The sequence below is a fragment of the Curcuma longa genome, chromosome 7 (genome assembly GCF_044706935.1).
Source record: "Curcuma longa cultivar G26 ecotype Majalengka, Jawa Barat chromosome 7, ITB_CL_G26_1.1, whole genome shotgun sequence".
NCBI classification, from domain to species: domain Eukaryota; kingdom Viridiplantae; phylum Streptophyta; class Magnoliopsida; order Zingiberales; family Zingiberaceae; genus Curcuma; species Curcuma longa.
The window spans coordinates 8,090,045-8,106,271 of NC_133867.1; the positions used below are offsets into that span (position 1 = coordinate 8,090,045).

The window sequence follows — 16,227 nt, forward strand, 5'->3', positions numbered from 1 at the left end:
CTTTTTCACAGATGATGAGACCGTATAGGACTGTTGTGTTTGGATTCCACCTTTTATCCAAAAAGAATCTTGGAAAATTTGGCTCGGACTTTGTCCTCTGCACAAGCAAGGAACTTATCTTCTCACACTCACATCGTAAGTGTGAGGGATCCCTCAAAATCTGAGGGACGGGCTAAATGTGTAGTTCTTAGATTGGCTTGGCCTTTTCGTTGATCGACAATTATTCTTCAATTCTGATGGTGGCTCACTTTAGGAGTAAAGAGTTTGCTCGATGGCCCGCTTCGGCCTCTAATTTATTGTACATGGCCCTTTTAGGCAGCCTGAGCCTACTCATGGAGATTGAGAGCTTCACCTGAAGAGCAAGGTAGTCGGTTCGCTTGAGCTTTATTCTCTCGTCCTTGTCTTTCAGTTCCTCACTTCCTTCTCTTGATGCCGTTTCTGTGTGTATATATATCTCTGGAGAGCCTTTGGATAATTCGCACACTGGAAGCTGATAGGTTTTTGCTCTCTTGACTGCCACAGAAATGGCGACGACGACGACGACGGCGGCGGCAGCGACGAAGTTGCAGTTGATAAAGAGCGACCGCCACCTCTTTTCGGCCTCGGACGACAGCGCCGTGATCAAGCAGATAGTCGCCACCCACTCCCCTGACGGCCGTGACGTCGACACGAGGCCGCTGATGCACATCATCGAGGACATTCTGCGAAGGGCCACTCCCACTGTTGTCGTGGTATGTATAGGAGGTTGTTTATGAGATCGAACCATTTTTGTGCTCGATTTAATGTCACTGAGCTTGTAACTCTGCAGAGTCCGCAGGCTCAGCTGGAGATTGTGGAAGAGAAACTGAATCGCGCTGAAGTGATCGGAATGCTCGAAGCATTGGCTTACACCATTCATAGGATTTCTTGCGAAGTATATATACATATATGATAAACTTTTGATGATTACTAGATTCTTCTATTCCTCTGTACGATGGATGTCGATTTCTGTAGATCACCTGCAAGTGCTCCGGCGGACTCGACTCGCACACGACGACGTTTGCAGTGTTCAATTCGCTATCGCACTACACTTGGGACGCGAAGGTGGTGCTGGCGCTGGCGGCCTTCGCGGTGAGCTACGGCGAGTTCTGGCTCACCACGCAGTTGCACACCGTGAACCCTTTGGCCAAGTCGGTGGCGCTGCTCAAGCAGTCGCCGGACATCCTGGAGCATGCCGAGGCGCTCAAGCCACGCTTCGACGCCCTCAACAACCTCACCAAGGCGATGCTGGACGTCGCCAAGTGCATCATCCAATTCAAGGAGCTCCCCTCCGAGTACATTTCGCCGGACACCCCCGACATGGCGTCGGCCATGGCGCACATCCCCACGGCCGTCTACTGGACCATCCGAAGCGTCGTGGCTTGCTCTTCCCAGATCGTGGGTCTCATCGGCCTCGGCCATGAGTAAACACTGTCGTCTATCTCCATGTCTCATTCGTAGAACATTATTATTACTTAAAGCTCAACTCTTTTAACCCCCACGTTGCCAGGAACATCAGCTCGGCCACCGAAGTGTGGGAGCTCGCGAGTTTAGCACACAAAGTTGGCAACATTTATGGGCATCTTACCAAACAACTAGAATTGTGCTATCGACACATTGGTACATTCTCTTCTTCTTCTTCTGCAAGAAGCAAAGTATAGTAGTTGAACATTATTGTTTGTTTCAGGTGAGAAGAAGCACATCGAAACTTATCTGATGCTAGTGAAGCTGTTTGAGAGCGTGCATTTCGACAATTTGAAGATTCTCAGGGCATTGATCCATTCCAAGGACGACCTGCCGCTCGTCGAGGGATCCACGAAGAGAAGAGTCAGCGTGGACGTGCTGCGGAGGAAGATCGTGGTGCTGCTTATCTCCGACCTCGACATCATCCGCGAGGAGCTCCTCACCCTGATACAGATATACAAGGACACCAACAGGATGAAGGAGGAGGAGCGGCAGTACGAGATCGTGTGGCTGCCGATGACTGACAGGCACGTCCCCTGGTCGGCGGCCAAGGAGGAGATCTTCAACCGGCTGGCCTCCACCATGCCGTGGTACTCGCTTTACCACCCGTCGTTGATGGAGCCGGCGGTGGTCAAGTACATCCGCGAGGTGTGGCGGTTCGACAAGAAGCCGATTCTGGTGGTGTTGGACGGACAGGGGAAGGTTGTCTCCCCCAACGCCCTCCACATGATGTGGATCTGGGGCAGACTCGCCTTCCCCTTCACCAGCAACAGGGAGGAGGCTCTCTGGAGGGATGAAACTTGGCGACTCGAGCTCCTCGTCGACGAAATCGATCCCGCCGTGCTTACATGGGTACTTTTACGACTTGTTTTCCTTTATCTAGAACATAATTTAATGGCCGCCGTGCTTACAGGCGAGTGAAGGGCGGCATGTGTGCTTGTATGGAGGCGAGAACATTGGGTGGATACGGCGGTTCACGGCGGCGATGAGGCGGGTTTCGCAGGAGGCGCGGGTGCCGGTGGAGATGGTGTACGTGGGGAAGAGCAACCCGCGGGACAGAGTGAAGAAGGCGACGGCGGTGATCGCGGAGGAGAAGCTGAGCGGGTACTGGAAGGACCCGGTGATGGTGTGGTTCTTCTGGGTGCGGCTGGAGAGCATGTGGCACTCCAAGATGCAGCTCGGGCGGACGATCGACAACGACCCCATCATGAAGGAGGTGGTGACGATGCTGAGCTTCGACGGGAACGACGAGGGGTGGGCGCTGCTCAGCCGAGGGTCACTGGAGATGGTGGAGGCGGACGGGGGGAAGATGGCGGACTGCCTGGGTCAGTTCGATAAGTGGAAGAGCGACGTGGAGGTGGAGGGGCTGGTGCCGGCGCTGAGAAGAGCTCTGGAACCGCTCCGCACGGTGGAGCACTGCACGCGCCTCATCCTGCCCAGCGACTCCGTCGAGATCAAGGAGCAGGTGGTGTGCGCCGAGTGCGGCCGCCCCATGGACAAGTTCGTGCTCTACCGCTGCTGCAACGACTGAGGAGAGAAGCTGCTGCCGCTCACTCTGCTCCCAGCACTGCTACTTTGTCTTGTGTCCTGCATTGTCAGTTTGTCAATTTTAGTGGGTTATTATGCATCTAGCTTGGTTATTGTAAACTGTATTGAACTCCTAATATTATCTAGTCTTTCTTTATACGTACCATGGAAGGTGTTGACCAAGAAAATAGAGTGTCTATCAGACATTTAGTTCAGTGTATAATAATCAGAAGCAAACAGATATGAGTTCGCAAACACAAACATTCGACAGCCACAACATAGTATCTGAATTTGTAACAGCATTGGAGATAAGCCAGAAATCTTATTTCTACTCGACTAAATCTGTCACGTTGGTGAGAAGATTTTAAGCTGATTTTGTGTAGAATCTGATGCCCACAGCAAAACCCAAGATTAGGAGAGGAACCAAAAACTGGAGGATCTTGACAACGAACTCAGATGTCTTGTCCTGGTTATAGTGCGGCTGTTTGGGAGGAGTGTATGCTACTTTCTTTGGGATTGTGGTGGCATCAATTTCTCCAATATAATACTCATCCATCATCGCCCTTGCAGTGGTGCTATGGCCAATATCTTCAAAATCATCAGTTGCATCTTTCCCTGACAAAGTGAAAAGAAAAAAAAAAAGTACCTGATGGATTAACTATTCAAAAAGTATGGTAATCGGAAATCATTCGACATAGGTATACCGGTGGATGAGAGCAAAACGTCATCTCCTCCAGGGTGATCTTCTAAGAACTTAGTAACATCATAAACCTGGAAAATAGTGCATTAGGAAAAAACGGAAACCAACACTATGATCAACTTCTGGAATATATACAAATTGAGTAGGCCCGATCAAAATTAACTCATTTGTATTCCTTTTCTTTTCTGTAGTGTCTCACTATCTAATTCAGTTTTCGTATAAGCAAAAAATGAGTTTTGTTATGCAATCGATAGCATAGCATAATCAGATTTATTAAGTATGAGTGAAAACTGAAACAATTAAATACTTGGCGTTACTAGACCACAATCAACGTCCAAATATTCCCACACAGAAAGGTAAATTTCAACGAAGGTTGATCAATAACCAGTGCATATACTTGTGATAACCATAGTCAAAATTAGGGTTTGTGGTACATCACAAACCTTTAGCTGAAGGATTAAATTTTATCAAGTGAAATGGAGATAATTACACAAACACAGTTGTTAAATTGGATGGCCACCTGTACAGAATTTGGGCCATTAAAAAAATGTAAATTTATAGATTTAACATTCTATTCACAATACAGTATGACTAAGCTTGAAGTTTGTTGGGTGATTGACCACTTATCCTAATGGTTGGTTGTCAGGAAATAATAAGATTTATGTTTTTATGGGCTAGCAGCAACTTAAACTAGTTGTTGACGTCTGGAAAAAATAAATACTATGCAGCAAAGAAAGAGCGAATAAATTTTGTGAAACTTTATGAATCTATGACAGCTTATGTAAGCATCAAAGTTTTATAGAAAAGACTTATTGATAAGCCAAACAAACATGAGCTATAGAGGATAACTTTCCAAATAATAACACAATAAGCCAAAATAGAATCAATATCATCTTGAAGTAGACTAATATATTTTATAACTAGAAAAGTTGAATTGATTAGAGTAGACGCTGAAAGGGATATAGGGAAACCAAAGAAGGCTAGTTAATATGTTAAAACAATGTTTAAATTTGTGGCATAGCCTTGCATATAGCTGAATGGAGGAATAAGGTCTATGTAGCCACCAATAGTACGGAAAAATAGAGCTTCTTGATGATGATGATGATGATGACAGACATTTTAAAGGAAAAAAAGGTTGTCAAACCATAAAAAGGGTATTGCAAAGGCTTCAATCATATAGTATGTTTTATTTTTTGATACATGCATAATATCCTTGAAAGAGGTAAAGGTGTGTGCATCCAAGTTAAATTAGATTATTGTGAATCAAGTGTAAATGTACAAATTTATTAACCATATACAAATGACAATGGGTTTTTATTATAACAACATCTTATTAGAAAAGAAAGTTTGATTTCTATAATTTCAACATTTTAATAATTATGTTTGCCAATGTGCAATCATCATACTTCTTTTATCATCTTCTATATTCCAAATCTTAATCTTCACTGTTGCTGGGCATGAGAAAACAATTTAAGAATAACAGATCATGATCAAATTACTTGAATGACCTCAAGTGTTGCTTGGCGATCTGCTTGATTATCATTAAGAATTTCTCTTACGAATCACAGGGAAGAATCTTATTCCATCAAACTTAACAAACCAATATAAAAAAGTTAGCACAGTTTAACATGACAGGAACAAAAAGTGAAAAGATTTTTATCACCTAATTGTTTGGGTAGAAAACATAATAAAATCACAGATCATGCTTTCACTAGATGCTTCCCTTGATTTAGACTACACTCAATACCAATAGATGATAAAATGAAACATGTTTGGATGACATAGACATTTCAAAGTCAACCGATAAATTCTATAGTTGGATGAGTTTAATCAATTACATGGAAGATGAAAGGGTAGAGGGAGATCAAAATACACAATAGAAAATGTAACATAAAATAAATTAAATGATTTGAAAAAATTCTAGTGATAGAACCTTGCAAAATGCAAAATGGAGGGTAAGATTTATATAGCCGACCCTAAATAGTTGAGACAAATAACAATAACTATGCTCACCACTGTTCAAGTTGGTCTTCCTCGGTATTAGATTCCTTGAAAAAAAATTTACCATCTGATAAGCACCATAACATCTAGATTTTTGAGCATGAGCTGTTGTCCACCAAAAACTATACTTATTTCGTCACTATTTATTACGGTCTTTCCAATTAAAGATGCCGGTAAGTTTTCTATCAACTGTATAATGTTCATTCATCCTTTCTTGAAATGTTCAAAGAGAAAGAACCTTGACAAAATGAATAGCCATAGACTAACCAGAGGAGACATCTTCAGTTTAGAAACATGGCAACATTCAATCAAGCTAACAAGGAAATAAAAAGTTCAGATGCTTCACCAAACGTAGACTTGTTCAGATGGCAGAAATTTAGGTGTAAAATAATGGCATGCATAGAAATTATTGCATCAGCTATAATTTTTTTTTTTGGTCTCCCTATACCTATAGTACCTTCAACCTGAATCAATTGGACTCATCTAATTATATATCTTCATAAAATCTTAGGAAGACGTAGTCAATAGTTTGATTAATGTTAGAAACCTAGATTAAAACTGTTTTTTCCGCCATCTCATCTTACGAGGTCAAAGCAATCTACTTTGCCTTGAATTATTCAACAATCTAATTTCTCCAAGCAAAGCATGTGTATCGTAGTAATAAAATACGGTGCAGTTTAATAACCCAGAATATGCAATCTAAAACGGCAACAAAAGTATCATGCTTGCAAGCCTCGAAAATAAATCCAACAAAACTTACACGGAAAGTTCACCGATTGACAAGATCCAAAATGTCGAAATCGTGGATGGTTTTGGCAAAATAGATCGGATCATGGACCGTAGAATCCGAGATAGAAAGGGCGTAGAAAAGTTAAAAGATCCCCGAAAAATAAAAGATGACCATACGGATCAGAGAAAACTAACAAAGGCGAAGCGAACACAGACCTTGCCGCCAATGATGAGCCAGCAATCCTTGGAGGTGTTGTGCGTCGATACCTCGGCAAGGGTGTGGACCTTCGCGTCGCCGGCCATCTCCTCCGACTGCTCCGGAATCGATAGATCCAAAGCAAGCGAAAGGGAAGAGGGGGAAAGTGGTGGGTGAAAGAGTTGCCATCGGAGGGTAACCAATTTATAATGATAAATTTCCAGATCGAGAATAACTGGCAAAAAAATCAAAAGAGTAATAAAATAAACTTCCAATTTATTTTTCTTTTTTTTATAATAACTATCCAAAACAAGACAAAACTACGACCAACCGAAGATGTCTGCATAAACAGTACTTAAATCTAAAACCCACGGAAAATACCCACACGCTCTCCTGTCTCCACGTTGATTTGGGTCCCTGTTAATAACGTGACCCAGCTACACACCCAGTCCTGCAACGCTCTGTAACTATAAGGCACTATAAATAAATATGACTTTTTAAAAATCATCAATAACTTTTTCATCGAAATTCATTAATAAATCTAAAAATAATAAAAAATATAATATATATATATATAAAGACAATTGCAAAACTCTTGTTAATATGGAATTTCGAATCAGGATGGAATCATATTAAATTTATTATATACAATTTTTTTCTATTTTCTGACTCAAATTCGCAGTTGTAAATTCAACAATAATTTTAAAGTTGCATCAAAACCCCTTCTAAAATTTTAATATATAAAAATAAATTTATCAATGATAAAAAAATAAAACAGTAGAAATTTGGTATAAATTTAAAACTTTTTGATTTGAAGCTGAATGAGCTGAAATGAAAAAAAAATGCATCTTTTAATAAAATACAAAATATGATGTGTAATTTAAAATTTTCAAAAATCTAAATTGCCGAAACGACTTTCAAATAATTGTCGATTAAAATGGGTTTTTACAAAAAAAAAAAAAGTCAAGTTGAATAGAAAGGCATTTTAGGAAATCATCAAAACTCGTGCATCTTTGATAAATTAAAAAATAAGAAAATATTTAAAAAACAGATTTTTTAAATATCTTTGTTTATTAACATTTTCAAATGAACGACAACAAAATAATTCATGAATTAGTAAAATGAACACACAACAATTTTCTGAACAAATTTGATATTTGGGTAGATAGAAATTACTAATGTCTTTTTTATTTAAAATTTTAAATTGATTTAAGTTTTTATTTTACTAAAGTATTTAATTTCTTTCCAAACTCATTTTACTTTTTAAAACATTTTAAATTATATACCTATCTTGCCTGTAATAAATCTTAAGAATCAAATCTTGACGAAATCGAAATAATACTTTTCTTTATCGTAATCAACTGCAAGATTTACTACTACAATGACGACTAGATAAGTCACTAATGACAGAGTCCACTTTTTACTGAAATATTAGTAATTCGAATATTACCAATCATATTAAATTTATTTATTTGATCAATTAGATTTATACCTACTTCTACTCTTGTTTGTTTTTCTATCATTAACAAAATTATTAGCGTTATATGCTATAATTAAAATTTATTTATGTAGGTTCAATATTAAGAATATAAAATAAAAAGTTTAAAGAGTAAGTAAAGAGTAGCAAATTTAATAACTTTTTTAAAGCTCAATTTTCAAATATATTATTCTAAACTCAATTATAAATTTTTTACTTTTTATTCAAATACACAATACATACATATATACTTACATATTAATCATCTCTAGATCTATTAATTTTTTATATTTTAAAAATTCCATATATTTTATAATATGCAAAAAAAATATTTATTAAGTAATATTTTAATTAGATTGTAAGAATAATAATACTTCTAACTGAGCCCAATAAAAGCTCCATAAATTTTTAAATACAATGGCCTAAAGAATTCCTCAATGCAAAGTTCTCTCCTTTGCAAAGGGTGCAATTTTTTCACTGCTCAACATACAAAACCATACAAAGTGTTAGACTAAAGCAACAATGGAAATCTTTCTATTGTTTAAGTTCAAGTGAGGAGAAGAATATGATAAATGAACTTGTAGCTTGTGATACTATCATTAGGGGCAGCAAAAGCTCATCAAGTTCCAAGTATCAGAAACAATGGAGTCCAAATATATAATCAATCATCAGTGCATTAGGTGAGAAGTGATTGATAATTCTTTCTCCTGGCAAGCACCAACTTGGATAAATTTCAAAAATTTATGTTTATACACTTTAAACATGATCCATCGAGGCAAAAGAAGTACATACAAACTAATAGTTATCCAAGTGCAAGTGCATTTGAATTACGTGACAAGATTGCAATGAGTTTATAAAAGAGCTGCCATATGAACACAGAGACAGACAGAGCATTGCAGCAAAAAGAAGAAGAAGAAGAAACTCCAAAGAAGCGAGAAGGAGCAGAATATCAGGCAATGCATGGGCAAGGGTTTCTAGGATAGCAACCTAAGCTCGTGTTTAATCTAAGTTTTGCAGGAGTTACTATGTAAAAGGAAGTAGCAATTCATGGATAGCTCATGCAAACTGAAAGAGAAGCAAGTAATCTTACATGCATAATTTACTGAATGATTGACTGGATGACGCCGGCGCCGACAGTCTTTCCGCCCTCCCTTATAGCGAACCGCATTCCCTGCTCGCATGCCACGGGCACGATGAGTTCAACCTCCATCTTGACGCGGTCTCCGGGCATCACCATCTTTGCCTCCTCATCCTTGTCGTTCATTATGGTTGTGACCTTGCCTGTGACATCGGTGGTCCTCATGTAGAACTGCGGTCTGTACCCTGAAAAGAAGGGAGAGTGCCTCCCGCCCTCTTCTTTCTTGAGGATGTAGACAATGGCAGAAAATTTAGTGTGGGGAGTGATGGTGCCAGGCTTGGCAAGCACCATCCCTCGCTGGATGTCCGCCTTCTGGATACCACGGAGAAGCAACCCGACGTTGTCTCCGGCCATCGCGTCGTCGAGAGTCTTTTGGAACATCTCGACGCCTGTGACAGTGGTGGTCCGCGTCTCCCGAAGGCCGACGATCTCGACAGTGTCGCCTATCTTTACAAGGCCACGCTCTATTCGGCCGGTGGCGACTGTCCCACGTCCAGTAATGGAGAATACATCTTCTATGGCGAGGAGGAAAGGGAGGTCGGTCTGTCGCTGCGGAATGGGGATGTAGCTGTCCACCGAGTCCATGAGTTCAAAGATCTTGTCGACCCAGTTGTTCTCCCCGCGCTTGATATTGGGGTTGGCCATGAGGGCCTCCAGGGCGAGGAGCGCGGAGCCGGAGACGATGGGAATGTCATCGCCTGGGAACTCATAGGAGGTGAGCAGCTCGCGAACCTCGAGCTCAACGAGCTGAAGGAGCTCCTCGTCGTCCACCTGGTCCTGTTTGTTGAGAAAGACCACCATATTGGGCACGCCGACCTGCTTAGCCAGGAGGATGTGCTCCTTGGTCTGGGGCATCGGGCCATCGGCGCCGGAGACAACAAGGATGGCGCCGTCCATCTGTGCGGCCCCGGTGATCATGTTCTTGACGTAATCAGCGTGTCCGGGGCAATCGACGTGGGCGTAGTGGCGGGAGTCGGTCTCGTACTCGACGGTCGCAGTGTTAATGGTAATACCGCGGGCGCGCTCCTCGGGTGCGGCGTCGATCTCGTCATACTTTTTTGGGGCGGAACCTCCGACAGCGGCGAGGGCCATGGTGAGGGCGGCGGTGAGGGTGGTCTTACCGTGGTCGACGTGGCCGATGGTGCCGATGTTAACATGGGGCTTGGTGCGCTCGTACTTGCCGCGAGCGGCACGGACGACGAGGCGGCTGGCGCGGCGTCGGAGGCTAAGGCGGGAGGCGGCGGCGCAGCCGAGGCTGGAGGCGGAGAAGGAGGAAGAAGAAGCGAGGAACCCGGTGAGCGAGGGGAACTTGGGCTTGGAGACGGAGGAGGAGGTAGCCGGTAGGAGAGCTTTTTGGGCGCCAACAATGGTGGAGATGGAAGCCATGGCGACGAGATTGGTGGATTGGGGGAGGAGCGGCGACGAGGAGATTGGGAACGGATGCTCTTCCTTATCCCTATCTCTCGAACTTGCGAATAACGGAAGGGGGGCCTCTTATAGCATAAACCACAATAACACACCGGCTTGGGTTTGTAACGTTTGGATAGCTGTTACATTCCCCATCGTAACACCGCAGTCTCAATACTCAAAGGGCTTGGATGGCTGTTACATACGCCATTGTAACGATGTGGCTTGGGTCCGGCTCGACCCGACCGGGCTGGAATTTTAATGGCGGTCGAAGACCTCGGGGTGGCTATCGCAGCTTCAGTGGCACCAAAAAATTGTGAGAAAAAAGCAGGGAAAATCGTGGCCAGTTTATTGGCCTTAAAATTGAGGTAGATTTCAACAATAACATTGTGATTATCCCAACAGATGGTAGTGGAAATATGTAAGAAGGTAATCAAATATCTTTTGATTTTTCAATGATAAAAACCACATGAGATTCCTAAAAATCGAACCACAAGGAAAGAGCTCATCGTCGGAGAGTGGTGGCCTTCTTGCAAAAGTCACTCACTCTCGGCGAGGCTGCTGCTGCCTTCTGCAAGCCATGGTTACTGGATTTGGCGGGTCTGAAAAGGCACCATCCACAATATGATCGAACACCCATTTGTTAGCTGCCTCTGAGTAGTGATATCCATCCCAGCATATCCTCTTTGAAGGATCCTCGCATGTGTTTGAGATGATAACCTTGGTGTTGTGGACTTTCTTTGTAGCTCCACAACTGTACCGCACGTCGAAGTTGTACTTCCCTCCATGCCCGCAGCAAGCCACAAAAGGTGGTTCAAACCCTACAATTCGTTGTATTCAAACCAAAATTAGAAGCCTAAACTAATGTAATTTAAGCTAACTTTTGATTTAGTATTGATCATGGAACTCACCGAGCCCTTCCGCATGGCTTATGAGCGAGTACTTGACGGTGTAGACATCAACATAGGTGAACACGGCACTAGGAAATACCTTTCTGAGTCGCACTACAGTTTTCTTAAGTTTAGCATTGAATCGTCGAGCCACTTCATTGAATGGGGCTCCACAACCGATAGAGTCGACCTCAGGAGCTCTAAGAGGGTATCGAGCTAGAACATAAGGCAGGCAGCCAACTGGTCCTGTGTTATGGATCCAAAAGTATCGCCCACCAAGTTTATAAACATTCTGCACCAGCTCAATTCCAAGGTATCATCATTATCTACAAAGTAAGTGTTTCTAATATGTATCCTTTCCTCATACCTTGACAGCATCAGTAAATTTGCCAAGGATGACAGGGATGGTTTCTTTAACTTGCTCAGTTGTCAGGTTGCTGACATAGCCTGAAGTGAGGTCATTTTGGCCAATATCGAAGGTGTACAAAGCCTGTGAGAAGTATTTTTCTGGAGGAAACAAATCTTTGTAGATGGCTCCTGCACGAAACCAAGCTAGCATTACCCAGTAGTTATAAAACAAGGTTCAGTATAATTTTTTGTTTGAGTTCTTAGATCAAAATAAAAGTATATAGATGTGTAGTACTTGCCATTGGTGTGAGCTAGCAGGGATCTAGTTTTGAACTGCTCAAACTGGTGGAACTGCACATCCAAAGAGAAGGGGCTGTAACCAGTTTGGAAGAAAGTTGTGTTCTGTCTTAGGATGGTTGATCCGGCCGTAGCAAAATTGGCACCGTGGGAGAAATTTGTCCCCATTGAATCAAGGTATGCGCTGATAAAAGGGAGTCCAAGTGTCTGAGCTGTAGGTTCAAAATTGTCATTAGAAGGTACATCCAAAGCAATTGTTTTGTTTCCTATAAATTCTTCTATTACGAATTGGACTCTCCTAGTCAAAAACACCACTTTGTATGCACTTATAAGCATTACATTTCAAAGACACAAAATATTTCTGATCATGCAAAGGCTCTGCGTTATTCAAACAATGATATAGACACATGTTACATTGCAATATGTGTATAGGACAATCATATATGGCGATTTATTCAGTCTAACAATAGGAGGAAAGGTGATCATTTCATTTCAGAGGACTTGGCCAATGAAGCCAGAAGGATTTCATATTGAACTTCAGATTCTATATCCAACCATTTGAGTCATTACTTGTTGATTAAGGTGCAAGGATCCCACCATTTCAAGCTAATGCAAGGTGTTGGACATCTGACTAACCAAGTTGGTAGAGCAAAAAGACATCCATAAAAAGAATGGGTTAGGGACAAAGTTGAATCAGTGGATTAAGTTACCACAATCCTTGTAAGATAAACGTGATGGTAGATGGGACCAGAATCCGTCTGTGTGCAGACCAATTCACATGATGCCAATAAATGCAACTTTTATTGCATAAAAGAAGGCCAATAATTGAACTCCAGGACAATCTACTACGCATACTTGTGAATCACACGCAGCCATGCCAGACAATAAGATGTTCTCATCCTCCAATTCCTTCTCATCAGTTGACAGTTAAAAAGACAAAATTTCCCTAGGGATAACATCTCCCAATAGTCATTTTCTTTCCCCAGTTCTCAGCCACTACTACAGCAAGTGAAAGACTCCATTGATGAAGTTGTTGCATCAGCTTGTAATGGTTCATTTTTGTAAGTTCATCTACCATCTTCAATGAACACAAGATAGACTAACCAATAGCACAGTAAGATAAACAAAGACAGTAATCAGGGTAGCCCTAGTAAATCCTCACCACTTACAATGCTGTCGGAGCAAGTAAATCTTGCTTTATTCAATAGCCCTGCCTTAGGCTTCCGGAACTAGGGTTATGCAATCAAATTGTTAACAGCAAATCAACGCAAAAGGGAATCTGAGCAGTTAATCTTGCTTTATAAAGACTCGAATTTTTGTTACTCGGCCTTCAAACAAGCTCGATTAAGCATAAAACTGTGATAATCCGGATGCGTTCAGTAAATTACCCCCAATTCCATCGGTCCGATCCAGCTAAATCAGATGAAAGCAAGAAGAAGCCGGAGTGGAGATCGGTAAATGCTATGCTCACCGATGAAATCGATGACGAGGCGACCGTCGCAGTATCTCCCAGCCGGCATTCCGAAGAAGGTTTCCCCGTTGGGCGCAGAGACGGTGGAGAAGGCCGCCGACATGCCGCCGGTGTCGGAGTTGGAGTCGCCGAAGTTGAAAATGGCCGGGAAAGAGCACGGCGACGACAAGGAGGAGGAGGAGATGGTTGATAGAGAGAGTGAGGTGAGCGCTAGAAGTAGCGGAAGAAGGGAGGGAGCAGCCATGGAGGATGGAGAATGGAGAAGGAGAGCCAGCGAAAGACGCGTGAGGGCGAGGACTATATTAAAAATTTATAGAAATTTAAAAAAAATGAAGAAGAAAGGGTACGAAAGGAGTCAAAGATTAATTATAGGCATGGAACGAATCGTGTTATTTATGGAAAATGCATTACGTGGCGGGATCGACAGCTTACTAGTCGCAGTCCTGCAGTGCCCACTAAATTATTTATTTATTTATTTGATTTTTTATTTTTTAAAAATCAAAAGAATACTCTTATTATTTGAAATTTATTTATTTTTTTAATTAAAAGAGCACTACATCATACAGTTACCTGAAGTATATTATTCGACATAATATCTCTGGCCACGTGTATTAAATTATAAATCGATCCAATAGTTATATGAATAAGATAAGTAAATTGTAGTAATTATAATTTTATGATTACTATAATATAAATATTAGATAATTAAATTAAATTTGTATTTTAACACCAGTTAAATCATAATTATTACAATATAAATTTTTTAAAATAAATTAAGTATGCATTAATTTATGGTAATTATAAAATCGTAACAATTAAATATAGGTTGTAGCAATTACAGTTTAGTAGTTACTATAACGTAGACTTATCCTATTTATATAATTGATTGATTGGTTCATAATTTAATGAATGTGATAGAAAATCATAATGTTGAACGGTATACTTGAGGGTATTTGTGTAGGGAACAGGTGAGGTGGGGGGACCTTTTTATAAAAATTATCAAAAAAATGTTCCTTGGATGATTCTAATAAAAAGATGTCTTTTTAATTATCATCTAAAATATTATTTAGTAATGTAAAATTATAATAAAAATAATAATTTTAAATCTTGGGTTAAAGTCAAAGAAGTGTTTTTTTAAATCATCAAAGTAACGTTTTTTTTATTTTTAATCAAAAGAGCATCCCACTCTTACCCATTCCTGTAAAATAATATAATTATCCTTAAAATAATGTTAAATATTATTATCTCATATATTAAATTTTGAATTGGTCAGGTAGATTTAAAATGTCCAATAACATAATATAAATTTATCTTATTGAATGACATTTATATTTTAATAATTATAAATTATAATTATTATATTATAATTTATTTTATTCAATAATATTTATATAGATCAACATGATTAAAGTGCCTAGCTAAAGCAAACTGACTACTTACATTTTCTATTATTTTAAAAATAATGTTAATGAATTTTAATACATTCAAAAAAATATAATTTATTTTCTTAAAAGAAATAGATAAATTATTAGATTCTCATACGTTCCCACAATAGTAAAATAGCGTCGGTGTTCACGAAGTATCCACGTGCAGCTGCAAATTTGATTCCCATGGTCTTCTCATAAGCCGTCACGATGGATTCCATCAGATCTAAACATTAGATCTTCGTCACGAAAGATTTTATAAATTATGCGACAAAAAAAAAAACTCCGAAACAGATCGACGAAGCCGACCGTTTTCTCAACCTTGTTAAAATAAAATAATTATTATAACATATTACGTACACATCAAAAGGATTGTCAGTGTCTCTTTTTTTATTATTTATTATTTTATTTTTAAAATTATTTTTATTTTGATGCGATTATAACTACAATATTATAACAATTATAAACTCATAACACCTATAAAATTATAATTATTTATAATTATATAGCTATACTATAATATTCATTATTATTAATTAAAAATAAATTATTTATAGTATTATTAGTATTGATTAAAATTAAAATATTATTATAATACAATATTAATCCATTTTGATAGCGACAAAATGTCTATATTGTAATCCTTATAATTTATATATATTATTATTGGGATAACAATCAAAGTCTCACATTGGAAATATATGAAAAAGATCCTACGATTATAAGATGGAAAATATTTCATTGGTACGAGACCTTTTGGGTAAAGCTCAGAAACAAAATCATGAGGGCGTGATCCCAAAGTGGACAATATCGTACCGTTATAGAGATATATATGAATTCCATCGGATCTAACAGTAGTATCAGAACAGGTCCATGTGGTGGGAGCTCCTATTAAGGGGTCCGTTGGGATCGTTAAGGGGCAAGTCCGTTGGGATCCTTACCAATAAGGAAAGGGGTCCGATGGGACCGTTAAAGGGGTAGGTCTGTTGGAATCTGTACCAATAAGGGGTCTGTTGAGACTGTTAAAGAGGAGCTCCCAGTGGTCCTTTATTTGAGGGGTAGATTGTTGGGATAAAATATCTCATTCTAAAAATAAAATCATGAGGGTGTGGGCTTAAAGTGGGATATGTATGAATTCCA

The 16,227-nt window shown here is 40.0% G+C and overlaps 4 protein-coding genes across 4 annotated transcripts; 1 reads left to right on the top strand and 3 right to left on the bottom strand.

The window, feature by feature from the left end:
- The first annotated feature begins 429 nt into the window (after positions 1–429).
- LOC141832576 (protein SIEVE ELEMENT OCCLUSION B-like) lies at positions 430–3,061 on the top strand. Its single transcript, XM_074720060.1, has 7 exons — positions 430–444; positions 498–731; positions 809–913; positions 994–1,442; positions 1,529–1,638; positions 1,706–2,334; positions 2,396–3,061. The coding sequence occupies exons 1-7, from the start codon at positions 430–432 to the stop codon at positions 3,011–3,013; spliced, it is 2,160 nt and encodes a 719-aa protein (XP_074576161.1). The 3' UTR covers positions 3,014–3,061.
- A 136-nt stretch (positions 3,062–3,197) lies between these two features.
- On the bottom strand, positions 3,198–6,804 carry LOC141832068 (cytochrome b5-like). Its single transcript, XM_074719542.1, has 3 exons — positions 6,656–6,804; positions 3,714–3,780; positions 3,198–3,624 (listed from the first exon to the last, which is right to left on the bottom strand). The coding sequence occupies exons 1-3, from the start codon at positions 6,740–6,742 to the stop codon at positions 3,374–3,376; spliced, it is 405 nt and encodes a 134-aa protein (XP_074575643.1). The 5' UTR covers positions 6,743–6,804; the 3' UTR covers positions 3,198–3,373.
- A 2,306-nt stretch (positions 6,805–9,110) lies between these two features.
- Positions 9,111–10,700, bottom strand: LOC141832016 (elongation factor Tu, chloroplastic-like). Its single transcript, XM_074719476.1, has one exon. The coding sequence runs from the start codon at positions 10,634–10,636 to the stop codon at positions 9,212–9,214; it is 1,425 nt and encodes a 474-aa protein (XP_074575577.1). The 5' UTR covers positions 10,637–10,700; the 3' UTR covers positions 9,111–9,211.
- A 326-nt stretch (positions 10,701–11,026) lies between these two features.
- LOC141832021 (alpha-L-fucosidase 3-like) lies at positions 11,027–13,921 on the bottom strand. The gene is made up of 5 exons (XM_074719481.1): positions 13,664–13,921; positions 12,195–12,404; positions 11,915–12,084; positions 11,569–11,839; positions 11,027–11,478 (listed from the first exon to the last, which is right to left on the bottom strand). Exons 1-5 carry the CDS (start codon positions 13,905–13,907, stop codon positions 11,201–11,203), a joined length of 1,173 nt encoding a protein of 390 aa, XP_074575582.1. The 5' UTR covers positions 13,908–13,921; the 3' UTR covers positions 11,027–11,200.
- Between the last annotated feature and the right edge of the window lie 2,306 nt (positions 13,922–16,227).

What these genes read in the sequence shown, in the direction of transcription:
- LOC141832576 (XM_074720060.1), top strand. An exon ending in CCACTCCCACTGTTGTCGTG is followed by an intron (nt 732 to 808) that starts GTATGTATAGGA and finishes GTAACTCTGCAG; the next exon opens with AGTCCGCAGGCTCAGCTGGA. An exon ending in TTCATAGGATTTCTTGCGAA is followed by an intron (nt 914 to 993) that starts GTATATATACAT and finishes CGATTTCTGTAG; the next exon opens with ATCACCTGCAAGTGCTCCGG.
- LOC141832016 (XM_074719476.1), bottom strand. Translation starts at nt 10,636, where the DNA reads ATGGCTTCCATCTCCACCATTGTTGGCGCCCAAAAAGCTCTCCTACCG.
- LOC141832068 (XM_074719542.1), bottom strand. Translation starts at nt 6,742, where the DNA reads ATGGCCGGCGACGCGAAGGTCCACACCCTTGCCGAGGTATCGACGCAC. An exon ending in GGCTCATCATTGGCGGCAAG is followed by an intron (nt 3,781 to 6,655) that starts GTCTGTGTTCGC and finishes ACTATTTTCCAG; the next exon opens with GTTTATGATGTTACTAAGTT. An exon ending in CGTTTTGCTCTCATCCACCG is followed by an intron (nt 3,625 to 3,713) that starts GTATACCTATGT and finishes TCACTTTGTCAG; the next exon opens with GGAAAGATGCAACTGATGAT.
- LOC141832021 (XM_074719481.1), bottom strand. Translation starts at nt 13,907, where the DNA reads ATGGCTGCTCCCTCCCTTCTTCCGCTACTTCTAGCGCTCACCTCACTC. An exon ending in AATTTACTGATGCTGTCAAG is followed by an intron (nt 11,840 to 11,914) that starts GTATGAGGAAAG and finishes GAGCTGGTGCAG; the next exon opens with AATGTTTATAAACTTGGTGG. An exon ending in AAGCCATGCGGAAGGGCTCG is followed by an intron (nt 11,479 to 11,568) that starts GTGAGTTCCATG and finishes AACGAATTGTAG; the next exon opens with GGTTTGAACCACCTTTTGTG.